General features: G+C 42.0%; 1 protein-coding gene across 4 annotated transcripts in view; it reads left to right on the forward strand.

Annotated features, from left to right (window-relative positions):
* LOC117404098 (WD repeat and FYVE domain-containing protein 3) overlaps positions 1 to 25,608 on the forward strand; it is a 102,718-nt gene that overhangs the window by 60,125 nt on the left and 16,985 nt on the right. For all 4 annotated transcript variants that reach the window (XM_059001712.1, XM_059001589.1, XM_059001659.1 and 1 more), the window contains 24 exons: positions 229 to 363; positions 693 to 872; positions 2,375 to 2,608; positions 3,020 to 3,119; positions 5,058 to 5,218; positions 6,031 to 6,260; positions 7,058 to 7,167; positions 7,567 to 7,749; positions 8,171 to 8,328; positions 8,819 to 8,896; positions 9,145 to 9,372; positions 16,374 to 16,542; positions 17,479 to 17,642; positions 18,908 to 19,056; positions 19,507 to 19,627; positions 20,043 to 20,128; positions 20,221 to 20,301; positions 22,223 to 22,277; positions 22,409 to 22,528; positions 22,968 to 23,085; positions 23,508 to 23,614; positions 24,582 to 24,735; positions 24,887 to 24,978; positions 25,349 to 25,561. In XM_059001712.1, the coding sequence (XP_058857695.1) occupies positions 229 to 363; positions 693 to 872; positions 2,375 to 2,608; positions 3,020 to 3,119; positions 5,058 to 5,218; positions 6,031 to 6,260; positions 7,058 to 7,167; positions 7,567 to 7,749; positions 8,171 to 8,328; positions 8,819 to 8,896; positions 9,145 to 9,372; positions 16,374 to 16,542; positions 17,479 to 17,642; positions 18,908 to 19,056; positions 19,507 to 19,627; positions 20,043 to 20,128; positions 20,221 to 20,301; positions 22,223 to 22,277; positions 22,409 to 22,528; positions 22,968 to 23,085; positions 23,508 to 23,614; positions 24,582 to 24,735; positions 24,887 to 24,978; positions 25,349 to 25,561 (3,426 nt within the window). The remainder of the gene's footprint in view (positions 1 to 228; positions 364 to 692; positions 873 to 2,374; positions 2,609 to 3,019; positions 3,120 to 5,057; positions 5,219 to 6,030; positions 6,261 to 7,057; positions 7,168 to 7,566; positions 7,750 to 8,170; positions 8,329 to 8,818; positions 8,897 to 9,144; positions 9,373 to 16,373; positions 16,543 to 17,478; positions 17,643 to 18,907; positions 19,057 to 19,506; positions 19,628 to 20,042; positions 20,129 to 20,220; positions 20,302 to 22,222; positions 22,278 to 22,408; positions 22,529 to 22,967; positions 23,086 to 23,507; positions 23,615 to 24,581; positions 24,736 to 24,886; positions 24,979 to 25,348; positions 25,562 to 25,608) is intronic.

The raw sequence follows: 25,608 nt of genomic DNA on the forward strand, positions 1-25,608 counted from the left end.
TCCAAAGCTTTAATCCCAGAGAATCAGGCAGCATCTGTAAATAAGACCCTTAGTGCTGCCTCATTGCAGGGGATATCAGACACTCATATTGGGGCTGAATTATAAAGCATTTCAGCGCCAATAAATGTATTGCTGTCCTATGCATTTACTGACAAGCTAATGCTTCATAAATATGGCCAGTGCTAAGTTACACCAATCAGTTTTCATTAAGTAGCATTTTCTTTGTAGTTTGATCTAGACTCCATCTGGACATTTATTTTTGGAGTTCCTGCTTCCAGTGGACCTGCGGTGGGATCGATTCATAATGTTTGCACTGAGGCTGCCTTCTTACTGCTCGGGATGCTCAGAAGCATGCTCAATCTAGTAAGTGTGCTGCTTGCAGGGGTGTGCCGTGTACAGATGGGAAACACTCTTCTAGTTCAGGAGCATGCTCAGTCTAGTAAGTGTGCTTCTTGCAGGGGTGTGCAGTGTACAGATAGGAAACACTTAAATATATTTGTTAACAAAATATTTTTTTACTATCTGCATATGTATAAATCCACCTAAAACCAAGGCTTGTGATTACTAGACAAGCCCCTTTTTAACAGAGGGAATGTTTATTTAGCATCTCTATCCCTTAGAAGACAGCAGTTTAAATGTTCAGTGCTGGTGTCGCAGTTCTGTTTCCGATCCTGCTTGTGTGTGTTTTGCAGCCATGGCAGTCTGAGGAGGAGGGGTCCTGGCTGCGGGAGTACCCAGTCACTCTCATGCAGTTCTTCCGGTATCTCTATCACAATGTTCCAGATCTAGCTCCAATGTGGATCAGCCCCGAATTCCTCTGTTCGCTGGCAGCCACAGTCTTCCCTTTCAACATCCGGCCCTATTCAGAGATGGTACACAATTTAACTTGAAATGTCTTTAGAAATATTGGTGTATTGTTAAATATGTTATCTGCTCATTATCCAGCCTGTTGGTATTAACCCTCATCTATTAGCTGTCCTGTGTGGGGACTCGCTGTGATGAGGAGAAAAAAACATAATTGGACATTCCAAATTGGGGGAAAATAAATAAATATAAATAATAATTGGTCACACTAAATTATTACAAAAAATAAATACTGATAATACCTTCATTTTGAGAGCACAATAAAACCCCTGGTTGAACTCACAAAGCCAATCAGTTATGCTTCAAATATACATTGACTGGCCAATGAATGAGAGAATGGATTTAATAGGACCCTTGACTCCCAGCACATTGTTTGAGTGGAGACTGGTGTCTATATCCTTCATGACCTACTTGCAACCATAGTTGATCTTTCCATTGGCAGCTTTCTGCAAACGTTGCCATTCTAGGATGTCTTGATGGACACAATAGTGAGTGCAGCTGCTGCATTGAGGGGAAAGATGTGCTATCACTGTCATGCAGCTTCTGAAGGCACTGAAATCTCTAAAGATGTGCTCCCAGTATCATGCAGCTTCTGAAGGCACTGAAATCTCTAAAGATGTGCTCCCAGTATCATGCAGCTTCTGAAGGCAATGGAATCTCTAAAGATGTGCTCTCAGTATCATGCAGCTTCTGAAGGCACTGAAATCTCTAAAGATGTGCTCCCAGTATCATGCAGCTTCTGAAGGCACTGAAATCTTTAAAGATGTGCTCCCAGTATCATGCAGCTTCTGAAGGCACTGAAATCTCTAAAGATGTGCTCCCAGTATCATGCAGCTTCTGAAGGCACTGAAATCTCTAAAGATGTGCTCCCAGTATCATGCAGCTTCTGAAGGCACTGAAATCTCTAAAGATGTGCTCCCAGTATCATGCAGCTTCTGAAGGCACTGAAATCTCTAAAGATGTGCTCCCAGTATCATGCAGCTTCTGAAGGCACTGAAATCTTTAAAGATGTGCTCCCAGTATCATGCAGCTTCTGAAGGCACTGAAATCTCTAAAGATGTGCTCCCAGTATCATGCAGCTTCTGAAGGCACTGAAATCTCTAAAGATGTGCTCCCAGTATCATGCAGCTTCTGAAGGCACTGAAATCTCTAAAAATGTGCTCCCAGTATCATGCAGCTTCTGAAGGCACTGAAATCTCTAAAGATGTGCTCCCAGTATCATGCAGCTTCTGAAGGCACTGAAATCTCTAAAGATGTGCTCCCAGTATCATGCAGCTTCTGAAGGCACTGAAATCTCTAAAAATGTGCTCCCAGTATCATGCAGCTTCTAAAGGCAAACTCGCTGCTTACACATGAGGCTTTCTCAACTCCTGTATAAGTATGTCTAGTGGATTCAGTAATGTGACCACATGTATGATTTTCAGTTTGCACTTGCATGCTCTGCTCTTAGACAGACGGAGTTTCCTAAGGGTTACATCATTTATTGTTGTTGTTGTTTGTCTCTCCTCAGGTCAGTGATCTAGATGATGAAGTTGGCTCTCCTGCAGAAGAGTTTAAAACCTTCACTGCTGACACTGGCATGAACCGCAGCCAGTCTGAATACTGCAATGTGGGGTCAAAGACCTACCTGACCAACCACCCGGCCAAGAAGTACGTGTTTGACTTCATGAGGGTCCTCATCATGGACAACCTCTGCTTGACACCAGCCAGCAAGCAGACTCCCATCATTGACCTTCTGCTGGAGGTGAGGAGCTATATCAGCCTTCTATGGTTTTTTTTCTGGAATCAGAGCCTTTTAAGGTGTCCCGTTTTCTTCTGCAACTCATTGTGGGAATAAACTCCTTTGGAAATGACTGATGAGGTGTTTCAGAGGGCTAGTTGAACTTGAACAATTTATTTAAAAGAAAACAGAATGCTCTTTACTTGACATCTAGAAAGGAACGTGTGTACACTGGGATATGAAGTATACTGTGTGTCACACTTTTATGGGGACCCACTAGTCAAGTTGTTACGAACTCGCGAAGGACATTATTTAGCAAGTTTATCAGAATCCTGGGGTATATTTACAACAGTGGTGGGAATGCATGTTAGGGACACTTTTTATTGTTATTATTTTTGTATTGTTGTTTTTAATAAATGTGTTCTTTTTTGGAAGGCTTCACCAGAAAGGTCAACTAGAACCCAACAGAAAGAGTTTCAGACTTCCATTGTGGACAGTGTGATGGAGCACCTGCTCGCCGCTGAGGTCCTGCTGGGTAAGAATTCACTGATCTCTAGTGTAGTGCACTCAGGATATACTGAAATATATTAATAATTCACTGCGATCTCTGGTGTAGTGCACTCAGGATATACTGCAATATATTAAGAATTCACTGTGATCTCTGGTGTAGTGCACTCACAGGATATACTGCAATATATTAAGAATTCACTGTGCTCTCTGGTGTAGTGCACTCAGGATATACTGCAATATATTAAGAATTCACTGTGATCTCTGGTGTAGTGCACTCAGGATATACTGCAATATATTAAGAATTCACTGTGCTCTCTGGTGTAGTGCACTCAGGATATACTGCAATATATTAAGAATTCACTGTGATCTCTGGTGTAGTGCACTCACAGGATATACTGCAATATATTAAGAATTCACTGTGCTCTCTGGTGTAGTGCACTCAGGATATACTGCAATATATTAAGAATTCACTGTGATCTCTGGTGTAGTGCACTCAGGATATACTGCAATATATTAAGAATTCACTGTGCTCTCTGGTGTAGTGCACTGACAGGATATACTGCAATACATTAATAATTCACTGTGATCTCTGGAGTAGTGCACTCACAGGATGTACTGCAATATAGTAAGAATTCAGTGTGATCTCTGGTGTAGTGCACGGACAGGATATACTACAATATATTAATAATTCACTGTGATCTCTGGAGTAGTGCACTCACAGGATGTACTACAATGTGTTTGTGTTCTATTCTTGTTTAACCATAGCCAGGAAAGTAAACATTGACTCCAGCGGGGGGCTTAGGTCAGCCAGGGTGTCCTCGGCTCACTGCGCACCAGCGACCCCTGTAGTCTGGCCCGGCGCTTGCGGGCTTGCCTGTAAGTTGCCCGAGAGCTGCGTTGTCCTCCGACGCTGTAGCTCTTGGATGGCTGCATCGTGAGTCCGCAGTGTGAAAAAAAGCGGTCGGCTGATGGCACACGCTTCAGAGGACAGCGTGTGTTCGTCTTCGCCCTCCCGTGTCAGCGCAGGGGTGGTAGCGGTGAGCTGAGCCTAAAAATAATTGGCCATTTCCAAAATTGGGAGAAAATAATAAAAATAATTGGCAACAACTAAATTAAAAAAAAAAAAAGAAAAGAAAAAGGAAATTTGTATTTGGAGAAATTCCGAGACCTGATATTTGCCTCTTTTGCTGAAGGAAAAACATGTTTTTATCAGTGTTGTTTTTCTTCTATTGAACTGATAGCTGTGATAAATTAAAATACATTATATAGCTATCACACATATGCAACAGATAGCATTATTCTAAAATATGAATACTCCATTGTCTCTATTGTTTTCTTAAACTTTGCAGAATAAAATGTACTTCTTCTATAATACAGGTGTCACCAAATTAAAGAGAGATGTATCCTGCCTCTAGGAAGCTTAAAATGAAACGCGGATGTGATTTCTTTTTTTTGTAATTGTTGAAGAGAATAATTCCAGCGGTACCTGTATGAGTCGTTCTTGTTAGACTAACCTCTTCACACAGTGGGAGTGATGATTCAGACGAGGATAGTCGCCAGTTCGTTTTACAACAGTCGGTGGATAAACCCACCCCCAATTTCCTGATTGGTTGCAAATATGAATGTTGACTGTTCAGTAATTCTCCAGTTTTACATGGCGCTGTACAGCTGCTTGTTAATGCTGTTGGTCGTTCAACCTTTGCTTTAGTTACATCAAGTGTCATTGTACTGTAATAAGTTAGATATGGTAACACAGCAGCCTGCATGAAAATACAATATTCTGTGTGCTCGGGAAATAAAACGGGATGAGATAGCATCTCAAGAAAGGTTCTAGGGACACTGGGACCAGTCTTCCAAAAGTGGGACTTTAGTCATTAATAAAACCATGAATAATATCTGTGTGTGCTGATTGTACTGCAGTATCTGTGAAGTGTTCTAATTGATCTTTCCCATCCTCTTTCAGGGGAAGATGCCTCTCTGCCCATCACGAGTGGAGGAAGTTACCAGGTCCTGGTGAACAATGTGTTTTATTTCACTCAGCGAGTCGTGGACAAACTGTGGCAGGGCATGTTCAACAGGGAGTCCAAGGTGGTCGTAGACTTCATCATTCAGCTCATTGGACAGGTATGAAGTTTCTTGTAGTGGGTGTGAGGGAATGCATTCAGCTGATTGGACAGCTAGGAAGCTTCTTGCCGACAGCTGTATTTAAGGAATGCTTTTGCGTTCGTGGATGACCCGAATGCAGCCAGCAAAGCTTGTCCTGTTCCTTTGTAATTTATTTTCTTGCAGTAATAGAGTTAATTACTGTTAATAAAGTGCAGTGTCCTACAGTATGCATATTGTATTATATTTTCTTTTTAAGAGAGCATTTAATCTACATATCTGGGATCAATAATTTAAAGTTAATATCAGAAGATTCACAGATAATAGTCTTTACAAAGTTCTGCAGACACCTCTTTACACTCTCCCTGTGACACATTTAACAAAAGGCTCATTTCAGAAAATCTGGCACATCAACTACAAATCTGTCCATTTACAAACCAGACTTTGAGTTTGGAAGCTGGGTTCCCAGTGTCCAATCGTGCTTTGGGGGTGGGGCACATCTTTCAGTAACAGGTCTGACTGTGGAAAGTTATCAGCAACAGCAGTCCCCAGAAATAGTTGGAGAATTTGTGCTGTCCTTGGTTTCTGCATCAGTCCTTGGGCAAACCAAATATGTACCAGCCTTTGGCTAACATGTTGGATGGAGCTTAGACAACATGTATGATATAAAATCACTACAAGAAACAATAAAGAATTGGGACAAATCTCTTTAACAAATACAAATGTAACTTGTTCTTCTGAAATATATGCTTCAAAGGTTTTGAAGAGATTGAAAAAAGTCTTGGTTTTAAGAGTTGTTTAGTGACTTCAGGACAACTTTTTCTCTTCTAAAGTCTAAGAGAAGATCTCAAGGTCTGTCGCTGGACTCCATCTACCACGGCCTGAACAGGACCATCCTCTATCAACTTTCCAGACCCCACAAGACTGTCCCGCAGCAGGTGGCTCTCCTGGACTCGCTCCGGGTCCTCACCGTCAACAGGAACCTCCTTCTGGGCCCCGGGAACCACGATCAGGAGTTCCTGGGCTGCCTGGCGCACTGCTTCATCAGCCTCCATGCAGGGAGGTGAGGATCACTGGGCTGGCTCAGCTGTTTCAGGAGGGTCAGTCTTATACAGTGGAGGAATAGTTAGTTCCTGGGCTGCCTACGCACTGCTTCATCAGCCTCCATGCAGGGAGGTGAGGATCGTTGGGCTGGCTTAGCTTTTTTAGGAGGGTCAGTCTTATACAGTGGAGGAATAGTTATTAGGGAAACCTCATTGGAAATGATAAGAGATATTTTTTGAATATTTAGACACCAGCCATTGAACGGGTAATATAATGGCAGCACAAACAATAGTAGTTGGTGTGTCTGAAGTACACTAAAGGGAATACCAGTGTCAGTAGTTTCTATAACCTACACATGCAAATGTGTGTAGAATTCACTACAATCCCCACAAATGGGGCGGTGCACAATTGGCCAAGCGTCACCCGGGTGGGGAGGGCGTAGGTCGGCCAGGGTGTCTTCTGCTCACTGCGCACCAGCGACCCCTTTGCACTGGCCGGGCGCCTGCGGCCTGCCTGAGGTGGCTGCATGGTGGACTTGCAGAAAGAAGCGGTCGGCTGATGGTACACGCTTCGGAGGACAGCGTGTGTTTGTCTTTGTTGTTCCCGAGTCAGCGCAGGGGTGTTAGCGGTGAGCTGAGCCTAAAATAATTGGCTGTTTCAAATTGGGAGAAAAACGGGGTAAAAATCAATTGGCGACTACTACATTTATATAAAAAAAAAAAAAGAAAAAAGGATGTATTGTGTGGTGCTCCACGGAAATTGCCCAATGAAAAGTGTTCATATTTACTGAACTCGCTCCATGTTTACCTTTACCAGCAGTGTGGATGGATTTGGCTTGGAGGCAGAAGCTAGAATGACAACGTGGCACATCATGATGCCCTCTGACGTTGAACCAGATGTCCTTCACAGTCAAGATGTTAGTGAAGGTAAATATCTTCTCAGTTAAATAATGAATCCAAGTGTAACTTTAATATCTGCATTTGAAAGTACATTGAGTAGTGCAAGTTCATGTATGTTTGTAAAAATATATATTTAATGATAAAAAGAACTACAGTGAGGATTTCACTGTAGCCAGCCTGTATTTTTGTTTATTTAATAAAAGAGGATATCAATATTCTTTTTAAAATCTGACCCAGTCATCAGAAGTGAAGAGGTTTGTATTCTAGTCAGTTGATCGATATGTTCTTCTTATTGGTCATCTTATTCTGATGATCTCAGGAAATGTTGCTTTATGGATTTCAAAGATGTAGTGCTGTTTGTTTAAAGATCCTTCTGAAACGGCTGATGTTTTCTCTTTGCCCCGGTGTTTGTTTGTTCTTCACTAGGACGGCAGCTTCTGCTGAAAGCAGTGAACAGAGTGTGGACAGAGCTCATTCTCAGTAAGAAGCAGGCACTGGAGGATATATTCAAAGTGCCTCTGCCCACAAACGATCGCGGGCACATTGACATTGCCACAGCCCGAGTACACATTGAGGAGGCTGCTGTGAAGAACTGGCAGAACTACCTGGGTGAGGCAACATACCACACTGCCTCCTATAGGGCAACAGAGCTGCTTCAACAGCAGATACATTTACTGTGGCAGGCCTGACTGCTGCCTTTCATTATACATTACAAAATAATACATGTGTCCTTTATGGCCTGTCGGCAGTTGGAGTCGTACAATCCTTGAGAAAGTTTCCCGTAATTGCATTACACAATACAGACATTGGAATGAAGAATTGCTTCCATGATTAGAACTTGGAGCTCGACTCGGCTGTCATTTAGGCAGGTATCTAAACCAGTTTGATTCTGGCAAGGGGATTTGAACCCAACTTTTCAGTCTAACCTATTGTATTGGGATGCTAATGATGTTTCCTTGCTCTTGAAGTGCTTGAGCTATAGTCCCTGCTGAGGGTGCCATGTATTTGACTGTGCTCTTTACCTGCACAGCCCATGAGAAGAAGTGCATTAGCAGAGGCGAGGCTATCGCTCCAGTCGCACAGTCCAAGCTGTCCAGAGTCAGCAGTGGCTTCGGTCTTTCCAAGCTCACTGGATCGAGGCGCAACAGGAAGGAGAGTGCATTAAACAAGAATAACCTCTCTGCTCAGGTATGGGCTGCTGTGCATTATATATTGAACTCCCAACAGCCACACTGCCCCCTGTCTGGCTCTAGGTGCAGTACAGTATGTATACACCATACCACTATAAAACCATGTCGCTTACTCCAAGTATAAAGTGTATTGCGCATATCAGTAATAAAAAGCAGTTTAGTTATCGCCCAGTGGCAAATCATGCCCCTGACAACAGGTATGTAGTAAAGACGTTGGTACATAGGTATGTCACACAACTGAGATGCATCTATCTTGAGATCCACTTGTGATGAAACATTCTTCAGTTCTTAAGTATATGGGAGTGTAGGAATAATGTGGGACTTCATGTATGTATGTTATATTCTTACATTTATTTAAAGAAGCGCTTGGATAAGGGATATATGGAGGATCCTGTCCATTCATGCATAAGTAATTGTGTAACTGGAACAAACCTGCAGATCTGTAGTGAATCTCTTATGTCTAAAATCCCAATGATATTTGACCCCAGGAGACGTTTCAGTGGATGTTCACCCATATTGCTGTTGTGCGGGATTTGGTGGCCATGCAGTATAAAGAATATCAAGAGGTATGTTATGTAATCTACTGTATTACATCTATATCGGCTGCATCAATCCAGTCTACATCTTGAATACTTTCTTAGATTAACCTACACTGTATTACATCTATATCACCTGCATCAATCCAGTCTACAGCTTGAATACTTTCTTAGGCTAACCTACACTGTATGGCAACTGTATATTCCATGCTCCACTGGTTTGTAATGATTCAATATTGTTATTATAATAATACGTGTCCTGCTCTTGCCCCACTCAGCGACAGCAGAATGCTCTGAAGTACGTCTCTGAGGAGTGGGCTCAGATTGAGTATGAACTCCTAAGGGAGAGGGGCCTGTGGGGGCCACCCATCGGGTCCCACCTGGACAAGTTTCTGCTGGAGATGACTGAAGGGCCTTGCCGCATGAGGAAGAAGATGGTTCGCAATGACATGTTTTACGTCCACTACCCCTGCGTACCAGACAACGATCAGGAGACCAGCAATGTGGTAAGCATCAATAGGACTTATTATTATTCCAAACATGGCCCTTACTGTATTGTACTGTAGGGTTACTGTATTGTATGTCCAGTTACTATATTGAAAAGTCCATCCCTGGTGAAATGAGTCAACACTGCAGGGTTGTGCACATCAGATGTATCTCTGTATAAGGGTTCAAGACTCATCTTACTTCAGTCACTGAATAAACTTCTTTCACTCACGTATGCCACCTGTGTTTTCTAATAGCCTGTCCAGTTTGTCACAAGTGATCAGCCTGAAGTGCCTTTGTATGCCGATTGCACTGTGATTCATCAACAGGTAAAAGTGTTGCTTGACCAGACCAGAGGCAGTGATTTATCAAGCTGCATGATGGCTTTAAAACAATACATGGTGCGGCTGGTGATTGATTTTGGTGTGTGTCACACTTTAGAGTTTATATGAATCTAGAGGACCACGTCTCCAGTTGTGTTGTATGGGTTAGAGTTGTTAGAGTTTATATGAATCTAGAGGACCACTTCTCCAGTTGTGTTGTATGGGTTAGGGTTGTTAGCGTTTATATGAATCTAGAGGACCACTTCTCCAGTTTTGCTGTATGGGTTAGGGTTAGAGTTTATATGAATCTAGAGGGCCACGTCTCCAGTTGTGTTGTATGGGTTAGAGTTTATATGAATCTAGAGGACCACGTCTCCAGTTGTGTTGTATGGGTTAGGGTTGTTAGAGTTTATATGAATCTAGAGGACCACTTCTCCAGTTGTGTTGTATGGGTTAGGGTTTATATGAATCTAGAGGACCACGTCTCCAGTTGTGTTGTATGGGTTAGGGTTGTTAGAGTTTATATGAATCTAGAGGACCACTTCTCCAGTTGTGTTGTATGGGTTAGAGTTTATATGAATCTAGAGAACCACTTCTCCAGTTGTGTTGTATGGGTTAGGGTTGTTAGAGTTTATATGAATCTAGAGGACCACATCTCCAGTTTTGTTGTATGGGTTAGAGTTTATATGAATCTAGAGGACCACGTCTCCAGTTGTGTTGTATGGGTTAGAGTTTATATGAATCTAGAGGACCACATCTCCAGTTGTGTTGTATGGGTTAGGGTTGTTAGAGTTTATATGAATCTAGAGGACCACATCTCCAGTTTTGTTGTATGGGTTAGGGTTGTTAGAGTTTATATGAATCTAGAGGACCACTTCTCCAGTTGTGTTGTATGGGTTAGAGTTTATATGAATCTAGAGGACCACTTCACCAGTTTTGTTGTATGGGTTAGAGTTTATATGAATCTAGAGGACCACTTCTCCAGTTGTGTTGTATGGGTTAGGGTTGTTAGAGTTTATATGAATCTAGAGGACCACTTCTCCAGTTGTGTTGTATGGGTTAGAGTTTATATGAATCTAGAGGACCACTTCTCCAGTTTTGTTGTATGGGTTAGAGTTTATATGAATCTAGAGGACCACATCTCCATTTGTGTTGTATGGGTTAGGGTTGTTAGAGTTTATATGAATCTAGAGGACCACATCTCCAGTTTTGTTGTATGGGTTAGGGTTGTTAGAGTTTATATGAATCTAGAGGACCACGTCTCCAGTTTTGTTGTATGGGTTAGAGTTTATATGAATCTAGAGGACCACATCTCCAGTTGTGTTGTATGGGTTAGGGTTGTTAGAGTTTATATGAATCTAGAGGACCACTTCTCCAGTTTTGTTGTATGGGTTAGAGTTTATATGAATCTAGAGGACCACATCTCCAGTTGTGTTGTATGGGTTAGGGTTGTTAGAGTTTATATGAATCTAGAGGACCACATCTCCAGTTGTGTTGTATGGGTTAGGGTTGTTAGAGTTTATATGAATCTAGAGGACCACATCTCCAGTTGTGTTGTATGGGTTAGGGTTGTTAGAGTTTATATGAATCTAGAGGACCACATCTCCAGTTTTGTTGTATGGGTTAGAGTTTATATGAATCTAGAGGACCACGTCTCCAGTTGTGTTGTATGGGTTAGAGTTTATATGAATCTAGAGGACCACTTCTCCAGTTTTGTTGTATGGGTTAGAGTTTATATGAATCTAGAGGACCACATCTCCAGTTGTGTTGTATGGGCTAGGGTTGTTAGAGTTTATATGAATCTAGAGAACCACTTCTCCAGTTGTGTTGTATGGGTTAGAGTTGTTAGAGTTTATATGAATCTAGAGGACCACTTCTCCAGTTGTGTTGTATGGGTTAGGGTTGTTAGAGTTTATATGAATCTAGAGGACCACGTCTCCAGTTGTGTTGTATGGGTTAGGGTTGTTAGAGTTTATATGAATCTAGAGGACCACTTCTCCAGTTGTGTTGTATGGGTTAGAGTTGTTAGAGTTTATATGAATCTAGAGGACCACGTCTCCAGTTGTGTTGTATGGGTTAGGGTTGTTAGAGTTTATATGAATCTAGAGGACCACTTCTCCAGTTGTGTTGTATGGGTTAGGGTTTATATGAATCTAGAGGACCACGTCTCCAGTTGTGTTGTATGGGTTAGGGTTGTTAGAGTTTATATGAATCTAGAGGACCACTTCTCCAGTTTTGTTGTATGGGTTAGAGTTTATATGAATCTAGAGGACCACTTCTCCAGTTTTGTTGTATGGGTTAGAGTTTATATGAATCTAGAGGACCACTTCTCCAGTTGTGTTGTATGGGTTAGGGTTGTTAGAGTTTATATGAATCTAGAGGACCACGTCTCCAGTTGTGTTGTATGGGTTAGGGTTGTTAGAGTTTATATGAATCTAGAGGACCACATCTCCAGTTTTGTTGTATGGGTTAGGGTTGTTAGAGTTTATATGAATCTAGAGGACCACGTCTCCAGTTTTGTTGTATGGGTTAGAGTTTATATGAATCTAGAGGACCACATCTCCAGTTGTGTTGCATGGGTTAGGGTTGTTAGAGTTTATATGAATCTAGAGGACCACTTCTCCAGTTTTGTTGTATGGGTTAGAGTTTATATGAATCTAGAGGACCACATCTCCAGTTGTGTTGTATGGGTTAGGGTTGTTAGAGTTTATATGAATCTAGAGGACCACATCTCCAGTTGTGTTGTATGGGTTAGGGTTGTTAGAGTTTATATGAATCTAGAGGACCACATCTCCAGTTGTGTTGTATGGGTTAGGGTTGTTAGAGTTTATATGAATCTAGAGGACCACATCTCCAGTTTTGTTGTATGGGTTAGAGTTTATATGAATCTAGAGGACCACGTCTCCAGTTGTGTTGTATGGGTTAGAGTTTATATGAATCTAGAGGACCACTTCTCCAGTTTTGTTGTATGGGTTAGAGTTTATATGAATCTAGAGGACCACATCTCCAGTTGTGTTGTATGGGCTAGGGTTGTTAGAGTTTATATGAATCTAGAGAACCACTTCTCCAGTTGTGTTGTATGGGTTAGAGTTGTTAGAGTTTATATGAATCTAGAGGACCACTTCTCCAGTTGTGTTGTATGGGTTAGGGTTGTTAGAGTTTATATGAATCTAGAGGACCACGTCTCCAGTTGTGTTGTATGGGTTAGGGTTGTTAGAGTTTATATGAATCTAGAGGACCACTTCTCCAGTTGTGTTGTATGGGTTAGAGTTGTTAGAGTTTATATGAATCTAGAGGACCACGTCTCCAGTTGTGTTGTATGGGTTAGGGTTGTTAGAGTTTATATGAATCCAGAGGACCACTTCTCCAGTTGTGTTGTATGGGTTAGGGTTTATATGAATCTAGAGGACCACGTCTCCAGTTGTGTTGTATGGGTTAGGGTTGTTAGAGTTTATATGAATCTAGAGGACCACTTCTCCAGTTGTGTTGTATGGGTTAGGGTTTATATGAATCTAGAGGACCACGTCTCCAGTTTTGTTGTATGGGTTAGAGTTTATATGAATCTAGAGGACCACTTCTCCAGTTGTGTTGTATGGGTTAGGGTTGTTAGAGTTTATATGAATCTAGAGGACCACATCTCCAGTTTTGTTGTATGGGTTAGAGTTTATATGAATCTAGAGGACCACATCTCCAGTTGTGTTGCATGGGTTAGGGTTGTTAGAGTTTATATGAATCTAGAGGACCACTTCTCCAGTTTTGTTGTATGGGTTAGAGTTTATATGAATCTAGAGGACCACATCTCCAGTTGTGTTGTATGGGTTAGGGTTGTTAGAGTTTATATGAATCTAGAGGACCACATCTCCAGTTGTGTTGTATGGGTTAGGGTTGTTAGAGTTTATATGAATCTAGAGGACCACATCTCCAGTTTTGTTGTATGGGTTAGAGTTTATATGAATCTAGAGGACCACGTCTCCAGTTGTGTTGTATGGGTTAGAGTTTATATGAATCTAGAGGACCACTTCTCCAGTTTTGTTGTATGGGTTAGAGTTTATATGAATCTAGAGGACCACATCTCCAGTTGTGTTGTATGGGCTAGGGTTGTTAGAGTTTATATGAATCTAGAGAACCACTTCTCCAGTTGTGTTGTATGGGTTAGAGTTGTTAGAGTTTATATGAATCTAGAGGACCACTTCTCCAGTTGTGTTGTATGGGTTAGGGTTGTTAGAGTTTATATGAATCTAGAGGACCACGTCTCCAGTTGTGTTGTATGGGTTAGGGTTGTTAGAGTTTATATGAATCCAGAGGACCACTTCTCCAGTTGTGTTGTATGGGTTAGAGTTGTTAGAGTTTATATGAATCTAGAGGACCACTTCTCCAGTTGTGTTGTATGGGTTAGAGTTGTTAGAGTTTATATGAATCTAGAGGACCACGTCTCCAGTTGTGTTGTATGGGTTAGGGTTGTTAGAGTTTATATGAATCTAGAGGACCACGTCTCCAGTTGTGTTGTATGGGCTAGGGTTGTTAGAGTTTATATGAATCTAGAGAACCACTTCTCCAGTTGTGTTGTATGGGTTAGAGTTGTTAGAGTTTATATGAATCTAGAGGACCACTTCTCCAGTTGTGTTGTATGGGTTAGAGTTGTTAGAGTTTATATGAATCTAGAGGACCACGTCTCCAGTTGTGTTGTATGGGTTAGGGTTGTTAGAGTTTATATGAATCCAGAGGACCACTTCTCCAGTTGTGTTGTATGGGTTAGGGTTTATATGAATCTAGAGGACCACGTCTCCAGTTGTGTTGTATGGGTTAGGGTTGTTAGAGTTTATATGAATCTAGAGGACCACTTCTCCAGTTTTGTTGTATGGGTTAGAGTTTATATGAATCTAGAGGACCACTTCTCCAGTTGTGTTGTATGGGTTAGGGTTGTTAGAGTTTATATGAATCTAGAGGACCACATCTCCAGTTTTGTTGTATGGGTTAGAGTTTATATGAATCTAGAGGACCACGTCTCCAGTTGTGTTGTATGGGTTAGGGTTTATATGAATCTAGAGGACCACGTCTCCAGTTGTGTTGTATGGGTTAGGGTTGTTAGAGTTTATGTGAATCTAGAGGACCACGTCTCCAGTTGTGTTGTATGGGTTAGGGTTGTTAGAGTTTATATGAATCTAGAGGACCACTTCTTCAGTTGTGGTTGATGGGCATATAGTGGATGTAAGTCATGGTAATGAACTTTATCATGATGCTCACATCTTTGAATTTACATTTCAGCCGTGTTGGGGGATCCTGTCACTGATTTAACTTGTTTGTTCATTTATTTGCCTGCCTGGTCGGCGTTCATCATGTATTTCCTCACATGGAGGACAGTCTCTAGTGATTTGTATTTGAAATGACTGGTGCTGCTGCCCCCTGTCTAGGTCTCATAGTCAGGAAGACCAGCCCTTGGGTTCTTGGAGCGCTGCACTGCAGCGATGGGCAGCTCCTTTCTGTGCACTGCAATGGTGTGTTTCTCTCACTAGAAGTTACTTGTTATGTTGGCATGGATACCTGAGGGTAGAGGGTGGAGATGTGTAATGGGCATGGAGCAATAAACAAGATTTCATTAGCCAAGTCAAATAAACTGCCCTGTGGGAGATGTTCAATGAAGCAGCAAAATGACTGTTATAAGAAAGAGTTCTAATGCAAATATATATTATCAGCATAATTGCTTACTAATGACCTGTATGGATTGTGTGCCTCTCAGAAGTATTATCGGCTGTTTGTTGCAATTTGGAAATGCCTGTGTGTAGATAGCTTGCACTGTTTGGCTGTAGCTATAAAAGCTGTACAGTATGTTGTCAAACATTATAGGCTTAATTAACAAATGCCTGTGTGTAGATAGCTTGCACTGTTTGGCTGTAGCTATAAAAGCTGTACAGTATGTTGTCAAACATTATAGGCTTAATTAACAAATGAAAGCAGCTCTTCTGAAGAAAAGAAGCATGTGCTCATATTTATCCCTCAAGTGTGCAGAGAAAGGGGTAGAAAACAATAAGTGCAAACAATGAAAAGAAATCAAGGCCCCTGCTAATTCTGCTTATCTGTGACTAGAAGTAGATCTAACCAATAGAAACCATTGCTTTCCTCAGTAGAACCGGGAATACTGGTCATACAGAAGAGAGCAACTTTGATCAATTCTTACAAAATCCCTTGTGAAGGGGATATAGTGGAGGCGGACCTACGTCCGTACAGGCATTGAACGCATGTCACATGCCACACATTTTCCATCTTTCTGGAGAACTACTTATCCAACTTTCATGAAACTTGGTAGCAACATTATTTAACATAAGTTTCTGAGAATTTCAGGTTGTGAGTAAATCTGGGTTGTCTGTCTGTACATCGCCCACCTGCATGTCACTCTTAAATTTACACATATATCTGGGGAAGCACTTCATGATTAAACATGCCACACTGTTGACACACTTTCTCATCACACTAAAAGCTCTAATTTTCAATGTACAGCCATGGCAGGATGTAGGTTACTGACCTACTTCCTCAGTACAGTATCATGATACGTGTACATTTGTTTTTTTAATGTATTGGTGTTTTAATATGCTAATAATGCACTGTGCAGGGCAAGTCTAGACCAGGTTCTTGCTACTTTGTTTCAGTGGCAGAGCAAAAAGATGCAAAAAACATGTCATCTTCTCATCATGTATCTCCAGAAACCGACCCGCTACCGAAGAGCGGTAAGTTATGACAGTAAAGAGTACTTCATGCGGCTGCTGTCTGGAAACCCTGGCATGTATCAGCACTCCATGGAGCAGACTGCAGTGAGGGAAACCACTCAGCATGAGCACGAGCATGGGGAGGATACCATCGCCAAGGTCAAAGGTAACTGCTGACAGTACAGCTTGTCTAGTCAAAAAGCAGGCGAGTTCCTAACCTGCAGGAGTCTTTATCATCTTCAGAACAGCTTGTCTAGTCAAAGAGCAGGCAGGTTCGTAACCTGCAGGAGTCTTTATCATCTTCAGAACAGCTTGTCTAGTCAAAGAGCAGGCAGGTTCGTAACCTGCAGGAGTCTTTATCATCTTCAGAACAGCTTGTCTAGTCAAAGAGCAGGCAGGTTTCTAACCTGCAGGAGTCTTTGTCTTCAGAACAGCTTGTCTAGTCAAAGAGCAGGTGGGTTCCTAACCTGCAGGAGTCTTTATCATCTTCAGAACAATGGAAAGCAGTGAGACCATAAAAGCATCTCCTTGAAAAAAAGATCACTGAAGATAGACTGCTGTAGTTTTTGTGTTTGATGTGCTTTCCCTCTGTCTCAGGGCTTGTGGTTTGTGGTTCTGTGTTTGTGATGTGCTGCCTCTCTGTCTCAGGGCTTGTGGATTGTGGTTCTGTGTCTGTGATGTGTTGTCCCTCTGTCTCAGGGCTTGCGGATTGTGGTTATGTGTCTGTGATGTGTTGTCTCTCTGTCTCAGGGCTTGTGGATTGTTGTTCTGTGTTTGTGGTGTGCTTTCCCTCTGTCTCAGGGCTTGTGGATTGTGATTCTGTGTTTGATGTGCTTTCCCTCTGTCTCAGGGCTTGTGGTTTGTGGTTATGTGTTGTGATGTGTTGTCTCTCTGTCTCAGGGCTTGTGGATTGTGGTTCTGTGTTTGTGGTGTGCTTTCCCTTTGTCTCAGGGCTGGTGGATTGTGGTTCTGTGTTTGTGGTGTGCTTTCCCTTTGTCTCAGGGCTTGTGGATTGTGGTTCTGTGTTTGTGATGTGCTTTCCCTTTGTCTCAGGGCTTGTGGATTGTGTTTCTGTGTTTGATGTGCTTTCCCTCTGTCTCAGGGCTTGTGAAGCCCCCTCTGAGGCGTTCCCGCTCCACGGCCGAGGGGCCGGACGAGGACAGCCAGGACCAGATGCAGGATCAGCTCCTGGAGGCTGGTGCGATGGACGAGGAGGAGAAGACCAACAACAGCACCCTGCTGCGGCTGCTGGAGGAGGGGGAGAAGGTAATGCACAGCACCAGGGACTCAAACATGTTGGTGTGGTGCAAGGAACAGAACCTGTTTTGAAGTCTAGAATTCCACAGCATGTATCTGAAGCAGCATCAGATCCTTCTCACTGTCATTCATGCTCTCTCTGTATCAGATCCTTCTCACTGTCATTCATGCTCTCTGGATCAGATCCTTCTCACTGTCATTCATGCTCTCTGGATCAGATCCTTCTCACTGTCATTCATGCTCTCTGGATCAGATCCTTCTCACTGTCATTCATGCTCTCTGGATCAGATCCTTCTCACTGTCATTCATGCTCTCTCTGGATCAGATCCTTCTCACTGTCATTCATGCTCTCTGTATCAGATCCTTCTCACTGTCATTCATGCTCTCTCTGTATCAGATCCTTCTCATTGTCATTCATGCTCTCTGGATCAGATCCTTCTCACTGTCATTCATGCTCTCTGGATCAGATCCTTCTCACTGCCATTCATGCTCTCTGTATCAGATCCTTCTCACTGTCATTCATGCTCTCTGGATCAGATCCTTCTCACTGTCATTCATGCTCTCTGGATCAGATCCTTCTCACTGTCATTCATGCTCTCTAGATCAGATCCTTCTCATTGTCATTCATGCTCTCTGTATCAGATCCTTCTCACTGTCATTCATGCTCTCTGTATCAGATCCTTCTCACTGTCATTCATGCTCTCTGTATCAGATCCTTCTCACTGTCATTCATGCACTCTGTATCAGATCCTTCTCACTGTCATTCATGCGCTCTGTATCAGATCCTTCTCACTGTCATTCATTCTCTCTATTTTCCCCAATGGAACCAAACCCCTTTTTTTGTTTGTTTATATAGGCAATGCCAAGTCAGTGTGCTTTCTTATCCTGTGCAATGAAATGTACATAACACCCAACTAAAAAATGTCTGAAATACAGGCTTGTTGTATCCCAGAAATAGACAGTGAGAGAACATTTTCTTGGGAGTCAATACTGTATCACTTTATACACTTGTGTGTTGACCTTGTGGAATAAAATGTCATGAGTTCACATCCCAGTGAAACGGCCTTTGTGTGTGTGTGTGTGTGTGTGTGTGCGTGCGTGCGTGCGTGTGTTTTACAGAGCAATTTGAAATATGCCCGGCAGACAGGAAGAACCATGCATTAAAATTAGAGAACAAAGACGCTAGGAGAGAACCGAAAACCACGGCTTAATGTCATGTATGTGGAATTGTAATATATGTATATTTTTTAAAAAGCAAATCTTTGTGCATTTAGATTCAGCATATGTACAGATGTGCGCGAGTTCAAGGGCTTGACACCAGCGAGGGCCTTCTGTTATTTGGAAAAGAGCATTTCTATGTGATTGATGGCTTCACAATGACAGTCACCAGAGAGATCAGGGACATTGAGACGCTGCCCCCAGAGTAAGTGCATTTTCACTTTCACAGCTTCATACTGAAATGGCTTCAAACAGATTAGTGTCAAACAATCCTTCTGTCAGCTGTACTGCTCCACCGGTGAAACGGAGGAAATGTTGAAGTTGATGTCTTTTATTGAAGAAACATACACAATATACAAGATCAATACACTTCTGCGTATGGGCAGTGTTTGTAGAAATGGACTGAAAATAAAGGCTGCATATATTATAACCATAAAATTATTTCCTGTTGAACAAAAACCTTCCTATTGAATCTAGCTATTTTACATTTAATGCAATACAGAGTTTCTCAATATTTTTTATACATTGCATTATCTTGCTCAGTATTTAAAATGTTGTCAATAAGGCATCAGTTACAAAGTTGCCCTAGATCTCGTTGCGTCATAGTAACTAGAATAACCACTGTGCTGTGTGCTTTTGTCCTTGTTTTTATAAGCATGCATGAAGCTATTATTCCCAGAGGGGCCAGGCAAGGTCAAAGCCAGCTCAAGAGAACCTGCAGTAGTTTTGCTTATGAAGACATCAAAGAAGTGCACAAGCGAAGGTACCTCCTGCAGGTAAGATGAGTGCACAAGTGAAGGAACCTTCTGCAGGTAAGATGAGTGCACCAGCGAAGGTACCTTCTGCAGGTAAGATGAGTGCACCAGCGAAGGTACCTCCTGCAGGTAAGATGAGTGCACAAGCGAAGGTACCTCCTGCAGGTAAGATGAGTGCACCAGCGAAGGTACCTCCTGCAGGTAAGATGAGTGATGCAGTGGAAGGGAACTCCTTGTATCACGTTTCTAGCTCCTGCTTCTGCAATCTGTGTTGATGATCATGCTCCCCTCATACCAGTATATCTATTGTGTTGCATTTAGAGGAAGAGCAGACGTCATGCTGTATATAGTTGAACTGTTAGTTTGGCTTTGTGTTGCATTGTCCATCATGTACTATACTGTTGATACTGAGATTCATTTATTTTCTTTTTTTCAGCCCATTGCAGTCGAAGTATTTTCAGGTGATGGTCGAAATTACCTCTTGGCATTCCAGAAAGGGATTAGAAATAAAGTGTACCAGAGGTAACTGTTCATGTTATGTTTCTGATATGACTTTTTTTCTTTTTTTTCACCCAGCTCTTTGAATAATTCCTGTTTTGTTTCTTTTCTTCCAGGTTTCTGGCTGTTGTACCTTCACTGGCTGACAGTTCAGAGTCGGTTTCTGGTCAGCGCCCGAACACCAGTGTGGAGCAAGGGTACGTATTCCTAGTATGAAAGAGTAACACTGGGAAGCCTTTATGTAATCACTTCCGTTTCTTGCAGACCTTTTTTTCTTTCTTAAAGCTACTGTCATGATCTAGACATCACTGGCAGTCATCCTGTAGTTCAAGGCTGTCGTATTTCCCCCCCCCCCCCCCTTCCCTTCTCTTTCATTACATTTCTCATAAACCCACTGAGTTCAGAAGTATGAACACAGCTGCTGTTCCCATAAGTCCAGTAGTCTAATTCACTCACACAGCCACTGTTCCCATGAGTCCAGTAGTCTAATTCACTCACACAGCTGCTGATTTGTTTTAACGAGTGTAATTAAATATTTTTAAAAGATATTTCAGTGTATCTTCATGCAGACTATCTGAATAGATGCAGACTATCTGAATAGATGAAGACTATCTGAATAGATGCAGACTATCTGAATACATGCTGACCTGCAGACTATCTGAATACATGCAGACCAGATACAGATAGTTACCTGAACCCTGACACTGAAGCGACTCTTATTGCCGTGATGATCCCTGTTTAATAGACAGTTACCTGAACCCTGACACTGAAGCGACTCTTATTGCAGTGATGATCCCTGAACCCTGACACTGAAGCGACTCTTATTGCAGTGATGATCCCTGTTTAATAGATAGTTACCTGAACCCTGACACTGAAGCGACTCTTATTGCAGTGTTGATCTCTGTTTAATAGATAGTTACCTGAACCCTGACACTGAAGCGACTCTTATTGCCGTGATGATCCCTGTTTAATAGACAGTTACCTGAACCCTGACACTGAAGCGACTCTTATTGCAGTGATGATCCCTGTTTAATAGATAGTTACCTGAACCCTGACACTGAAGCGACTCTTATTGCAGTGTTGATCTCTGTTTAATAGATAGTTACCTGAACCCTGACACTGAAGCGACTCTTATTGCCGTGATGATCCCTGTTTAATAGACAGTTACCTGAACCCTGACACTGAAGCGACTCTTATTGCAGTGATGATCCCTGAACCCTGACACTGAAGCGACTCTTATTGCAGTGATGATCCCTGTTTAATAGATAGTTACCTGAACCCTGACACTGAAGCGACTCTTATTGCAGTGATGATCCCTGAACCCTGACACTGAAGCGACTCTTATTGCAGTGATGATCCCTGTTTAATAGATAGTTACCTGAACCCTGACACTGAAGCGACTCTTATTGCAGTGATGATCCCTGAACCCTGACACTGAAGCGACTCTTATTGCAGTGATGATCCCTGTTTAATAGATAGTTACCTGAACCCTGACACTGAAGCGACTCTTATTGCAGTGATAATCCCTGTTTAATAGACAGTTACCTGAACCCTGACACTGAAGCGACTCTTATTGCAGTGATGATCCCTGAACCCTGACATTGAAGCGACTCTTATTGCAGTGATGATCCCTGTTTAATAGACAGTTACCTGAACCCTGACACTGAAGCGACTCTTATTGCAGTGATGATCCCTGTTTAATAGATAGTTACCTGAACCCTGACACTGAAGCGACTCTTATTGCAGTGATAATCCCTGTTTAATAGACAGTTACCTGAACCCTGACACTGAAGCGACTCTTATTGCAGTGATGATCACTGTTTAATAGATAGTTACCTGAACCCTGACACTGAAGCGACTCTTATTGCCGTGATGATCCCTGTTTAATAGACAGTTACCTGAACCCTGACACTGAAGCGACTCTTATTGCAGTGATGATCCCTGTTTAATAGATAGTTACCTGAACCCTGACGCTGAAGTGACTCTTATTGCCAGTAGGGAAATAGCGGTCAGAGCTTACTCGAATGCAGTTTTCTGGATTATGAAGCATTCATAAAGTGCATATTCCTGTCAAGTAAAATGTGAATCATTTCAAAGTATATACTTTGTTATCCTTAGCTCTGGTCTGCTGAGTACATTGGTTGGAGAGAGGTCTGTGACACAGAGATGGGAGGTAAGTTCATGGTTTTACTTCAAGCTCTTGAGATTTTATGTATTTTTTTTATATCACAAATGATGCAGGGACAGACTGGATGAATTCATATCACCAGCACTAGGAGTGACCTTTTCCTTTGTCTCCTACAGAGAGGAGAGATCAGCAATTTCCAGTACCTGATGCATCTGAATACATTGGCTGGCAGGTCCTACAATGACCTCATGCAGTACCCAGTCTTCCCATGGATCCTTGCCGACTATGATTCAGAGGTAATAAAAGAAACAGCTGCATTATTCATTGGGAGATTCAGGACGAGACATTTAAGGGACCATCTGAGTTTAAGCAATGTGTAGTTCTGAGGGATGGGTTGTTGAAAACACAGAAGGTGAATTGTATATTAATGTTGACTCCAGTTTCACCCTTCTTTCTACTGAATTCTGATTGTATATTAATGTTGACTCCAGTTTCACCCTTCTTTCTTCTGAATTCTGATTGTATATTAATGCTGACTCTAGTTTCACCGTTCTTTCTATTGAATTCTGAACCTTGATTGTAGTGGAATGTGATCTTTAGGCCTAGCTGAGCTTTAGAAAATGCCCCTGCTGAAGATGAAGAGTGAAGTTTATGCACGCTAGCTTTAGGCACTGTTTTTAATCCTGCTGTATTTTGCAGCACTGTGTAAAGAACTCTTTTCAAAACATCTTCTAGGAACTTGATCTCACCAGTCCCAATACTTTCCGAAACCTGGCTAAGCCAATGGGAGCACAGACTGATGACAGGCTGGCCCAGTATAAGAAGAGATTCAAGGACTGGGAGGACCCTACTGGTACTGATTGTATTTCATAACCCTTTCCTACATTGCAATGATGTTGAAGTGTTCATTCAAATGAATGTCCAATAAAGCTCACAGATAAAGGGATTCCGAGCATTCCAGTGGTTCTGGCAGCAGATTACATTGTAAGACATATTCTTTATAATGAAAAACAAGGCATTCATTTAATTAGTCTAACTAACTCAAAAATGCACATTTGGAATGGCACTGTGAATATGAATAATATTCCTAAAGCCTGCTATATTTTGTTGTAATAAAATGTAATAAGTATCACAGGATCTAATTTGATTTGTAGAGAACACAAACAATACATTAAAGTCAGAAGAATGCAGTCTTTTAATGTGATGCATTGTGTTTCCATGCTTTTAAGTAGTTGAGGCTGCTTTATTGATGTACTTTACTCATGTAATTCCCAGGTGAAACTCCAGCCTATCATTATGGGACACACTACTCCTCTGCCATGATTGTGGCTTCCTATCTGCTTAGAATGGAGCCTTTCACCCAGATCTTCTTAAGACTGCAGGTCATTGTCTGGAATTGTTGGATCTGTTTTTAATGTCATTGCTAATCTGTGTTTGGGATGAAACGTGAGTGTTGGTAGATATGAGTGTTTATTTCTTAATGATCATTACATTGAAGTCGTGTGCTTTTGTTTTTACTTGTATAGTTAATGAAGGTATTCTACTGTACTGCTCAGTGCTAAAATGCACTTGATTAATGTGGTTATAAAAGCAGGTACAGAGAGTGGAGTTCTTTCTGTTTGAATAAGGAAGCTTTTCTAATTGCCTTCCTGTCGTCTATAAAATGCCCATTTCCCATGACTGGTGTGCAGGAGGGAGGATGTGAAGTTTCTTGTGCTTCACATGCCTGCAGCTCTGCTTTAATACATGCTGTGGATCTAGAATGTTTACCAGACAATGGTGGGTTTTTTATTTATTTTTTTTTAAAGAAGTTCAGTTTCTTAACTTCTCATCACAACTTGGTCAACATTGAATTAAACCCCAGTATCAATTAATTTCTTAGAGGAGTTTTTGGAGCATAATGCTCACCGTTCTTGCAGGTTTTAGGATATGTTTTGGTGTGACACGGTGTCTTGTGTTCGATGTGTGCTGGGGTCATGGTATTCTAAATATACCACTGCTCAAGAGGGGCAGGCTGCTCAAGAGGGGCAGGCTGCTCAAGAGGGGCAGGCTGCTCAAGAGGGGCAGGCTGCTCAAGAGGGGCAGGCTGTACAAGAGGGGCAGGCTGTTCAAGATGGGCAGGTTCAAGAGGGTCAGGCTTTTCAAGAGGGGCAGGTACCCTTGAGTAATTGGTTAGGTAACCTTGCTGTTGACTACGTGTAAAGAATCAAGTCCAAATATTGTGAAAAACAAGTGATTTTTACTACACTATGTATAGTGAAATAACATCAAACAAAAATATCCATTTCTAGTTTGAAAATAACACATAAATACAAAAAGAACCCAAACTCAACAGCCTTGTTGTTGCAGGGTGGGCACTTTGACCTTGCTGACAGAATGTTTCACAGTGTGCGAGAGGCCTGGTATTCTGCAGCAAAACACAACATGGCCGACGTCAAGGAACTCCTCCCTGAATTCTTCTATCTTCCCGAGTTTCTCCTGAACTCCAACAACTTTGATCTAGGTGAGAGCAAAGCTCTACGAGGGTTATGAACAGCTCTTTCTTGTAAAAGAGGTAGCAACATCAACAAGGTACTAAAAAAAACACTGTTCAAAAGTAGGAATTGGACTCTGTGGTGACTGAGGTTCTCTATATCTGTGTTTAATTGTAATAGGTGCTAAACAGAATGGCACCAAGCTGGGGGATGTGATACTGCCCCCATGGGCTAAAGGGGACCCAAGAGAGTTCATCCGCGTTCATCGAGAGGTAATGAAGGGCTGCTCCCAGCACAATTCCTGGGCCGCTGTTTGGGTTAAGACGGTTTTTCAAATACAAATACATTATCAATTTTATTATCTTTAATTGACTGATTTTGAAGCTCCCTGAACAAGTATGGTAAGTGGTTCCGAAGTGTGGCAGTGTATTCGCCTCCTGCAGTATGGGGGGAAACATCAGAAAGGATGAGGGCTCTGCAGCTATGGTTTAGGAGTGGGATTGTAGGCAGCACCTGTCACATGTTAGTACTGGAAAGTGCTTTTTCCTATAGAAATAGTGTCATGTGAAGATGTAACTCACATGTGATGGACACTGTATGGAGTTTGTGTGCAGATGTGTAATGTGTGCTTTCCAATTCCAGGCACTGGAGTGTGACTATGTCAGCGCACACCTACATGAATGGATAGACCTGATCTTCGGTTACAAACAGCAGGGCCCTCCGGCAGTGGAGTCTGTGAATGTCTTTCATCACCTCTTTTACGAGGGCCAGGTGGACATCTACAACATCAATGATCCGCTCAAGGAGACGGCTACCATAGGATTCATTAACAACTTTGGGCAGATACCCAAACAGGTAGCCTTTTTGAGAGCTGCTTGCACCTTTTCTTAATTTCAACACTG

This window comes from Acipenser ruthenus, chromosome 1 (genome assembly GCF_902713425.1).
Source record: "Acipenser ruthenus chromosome 1, fAciRut3.2 maternal haplotype, whole genome shotgun sequence".
NCBI lineage: Eukaryota > Metazoa > Chordata > Actinopteri > Acipenseriformes > Acipenseridae > Acipenser > Acipenser ruthenus.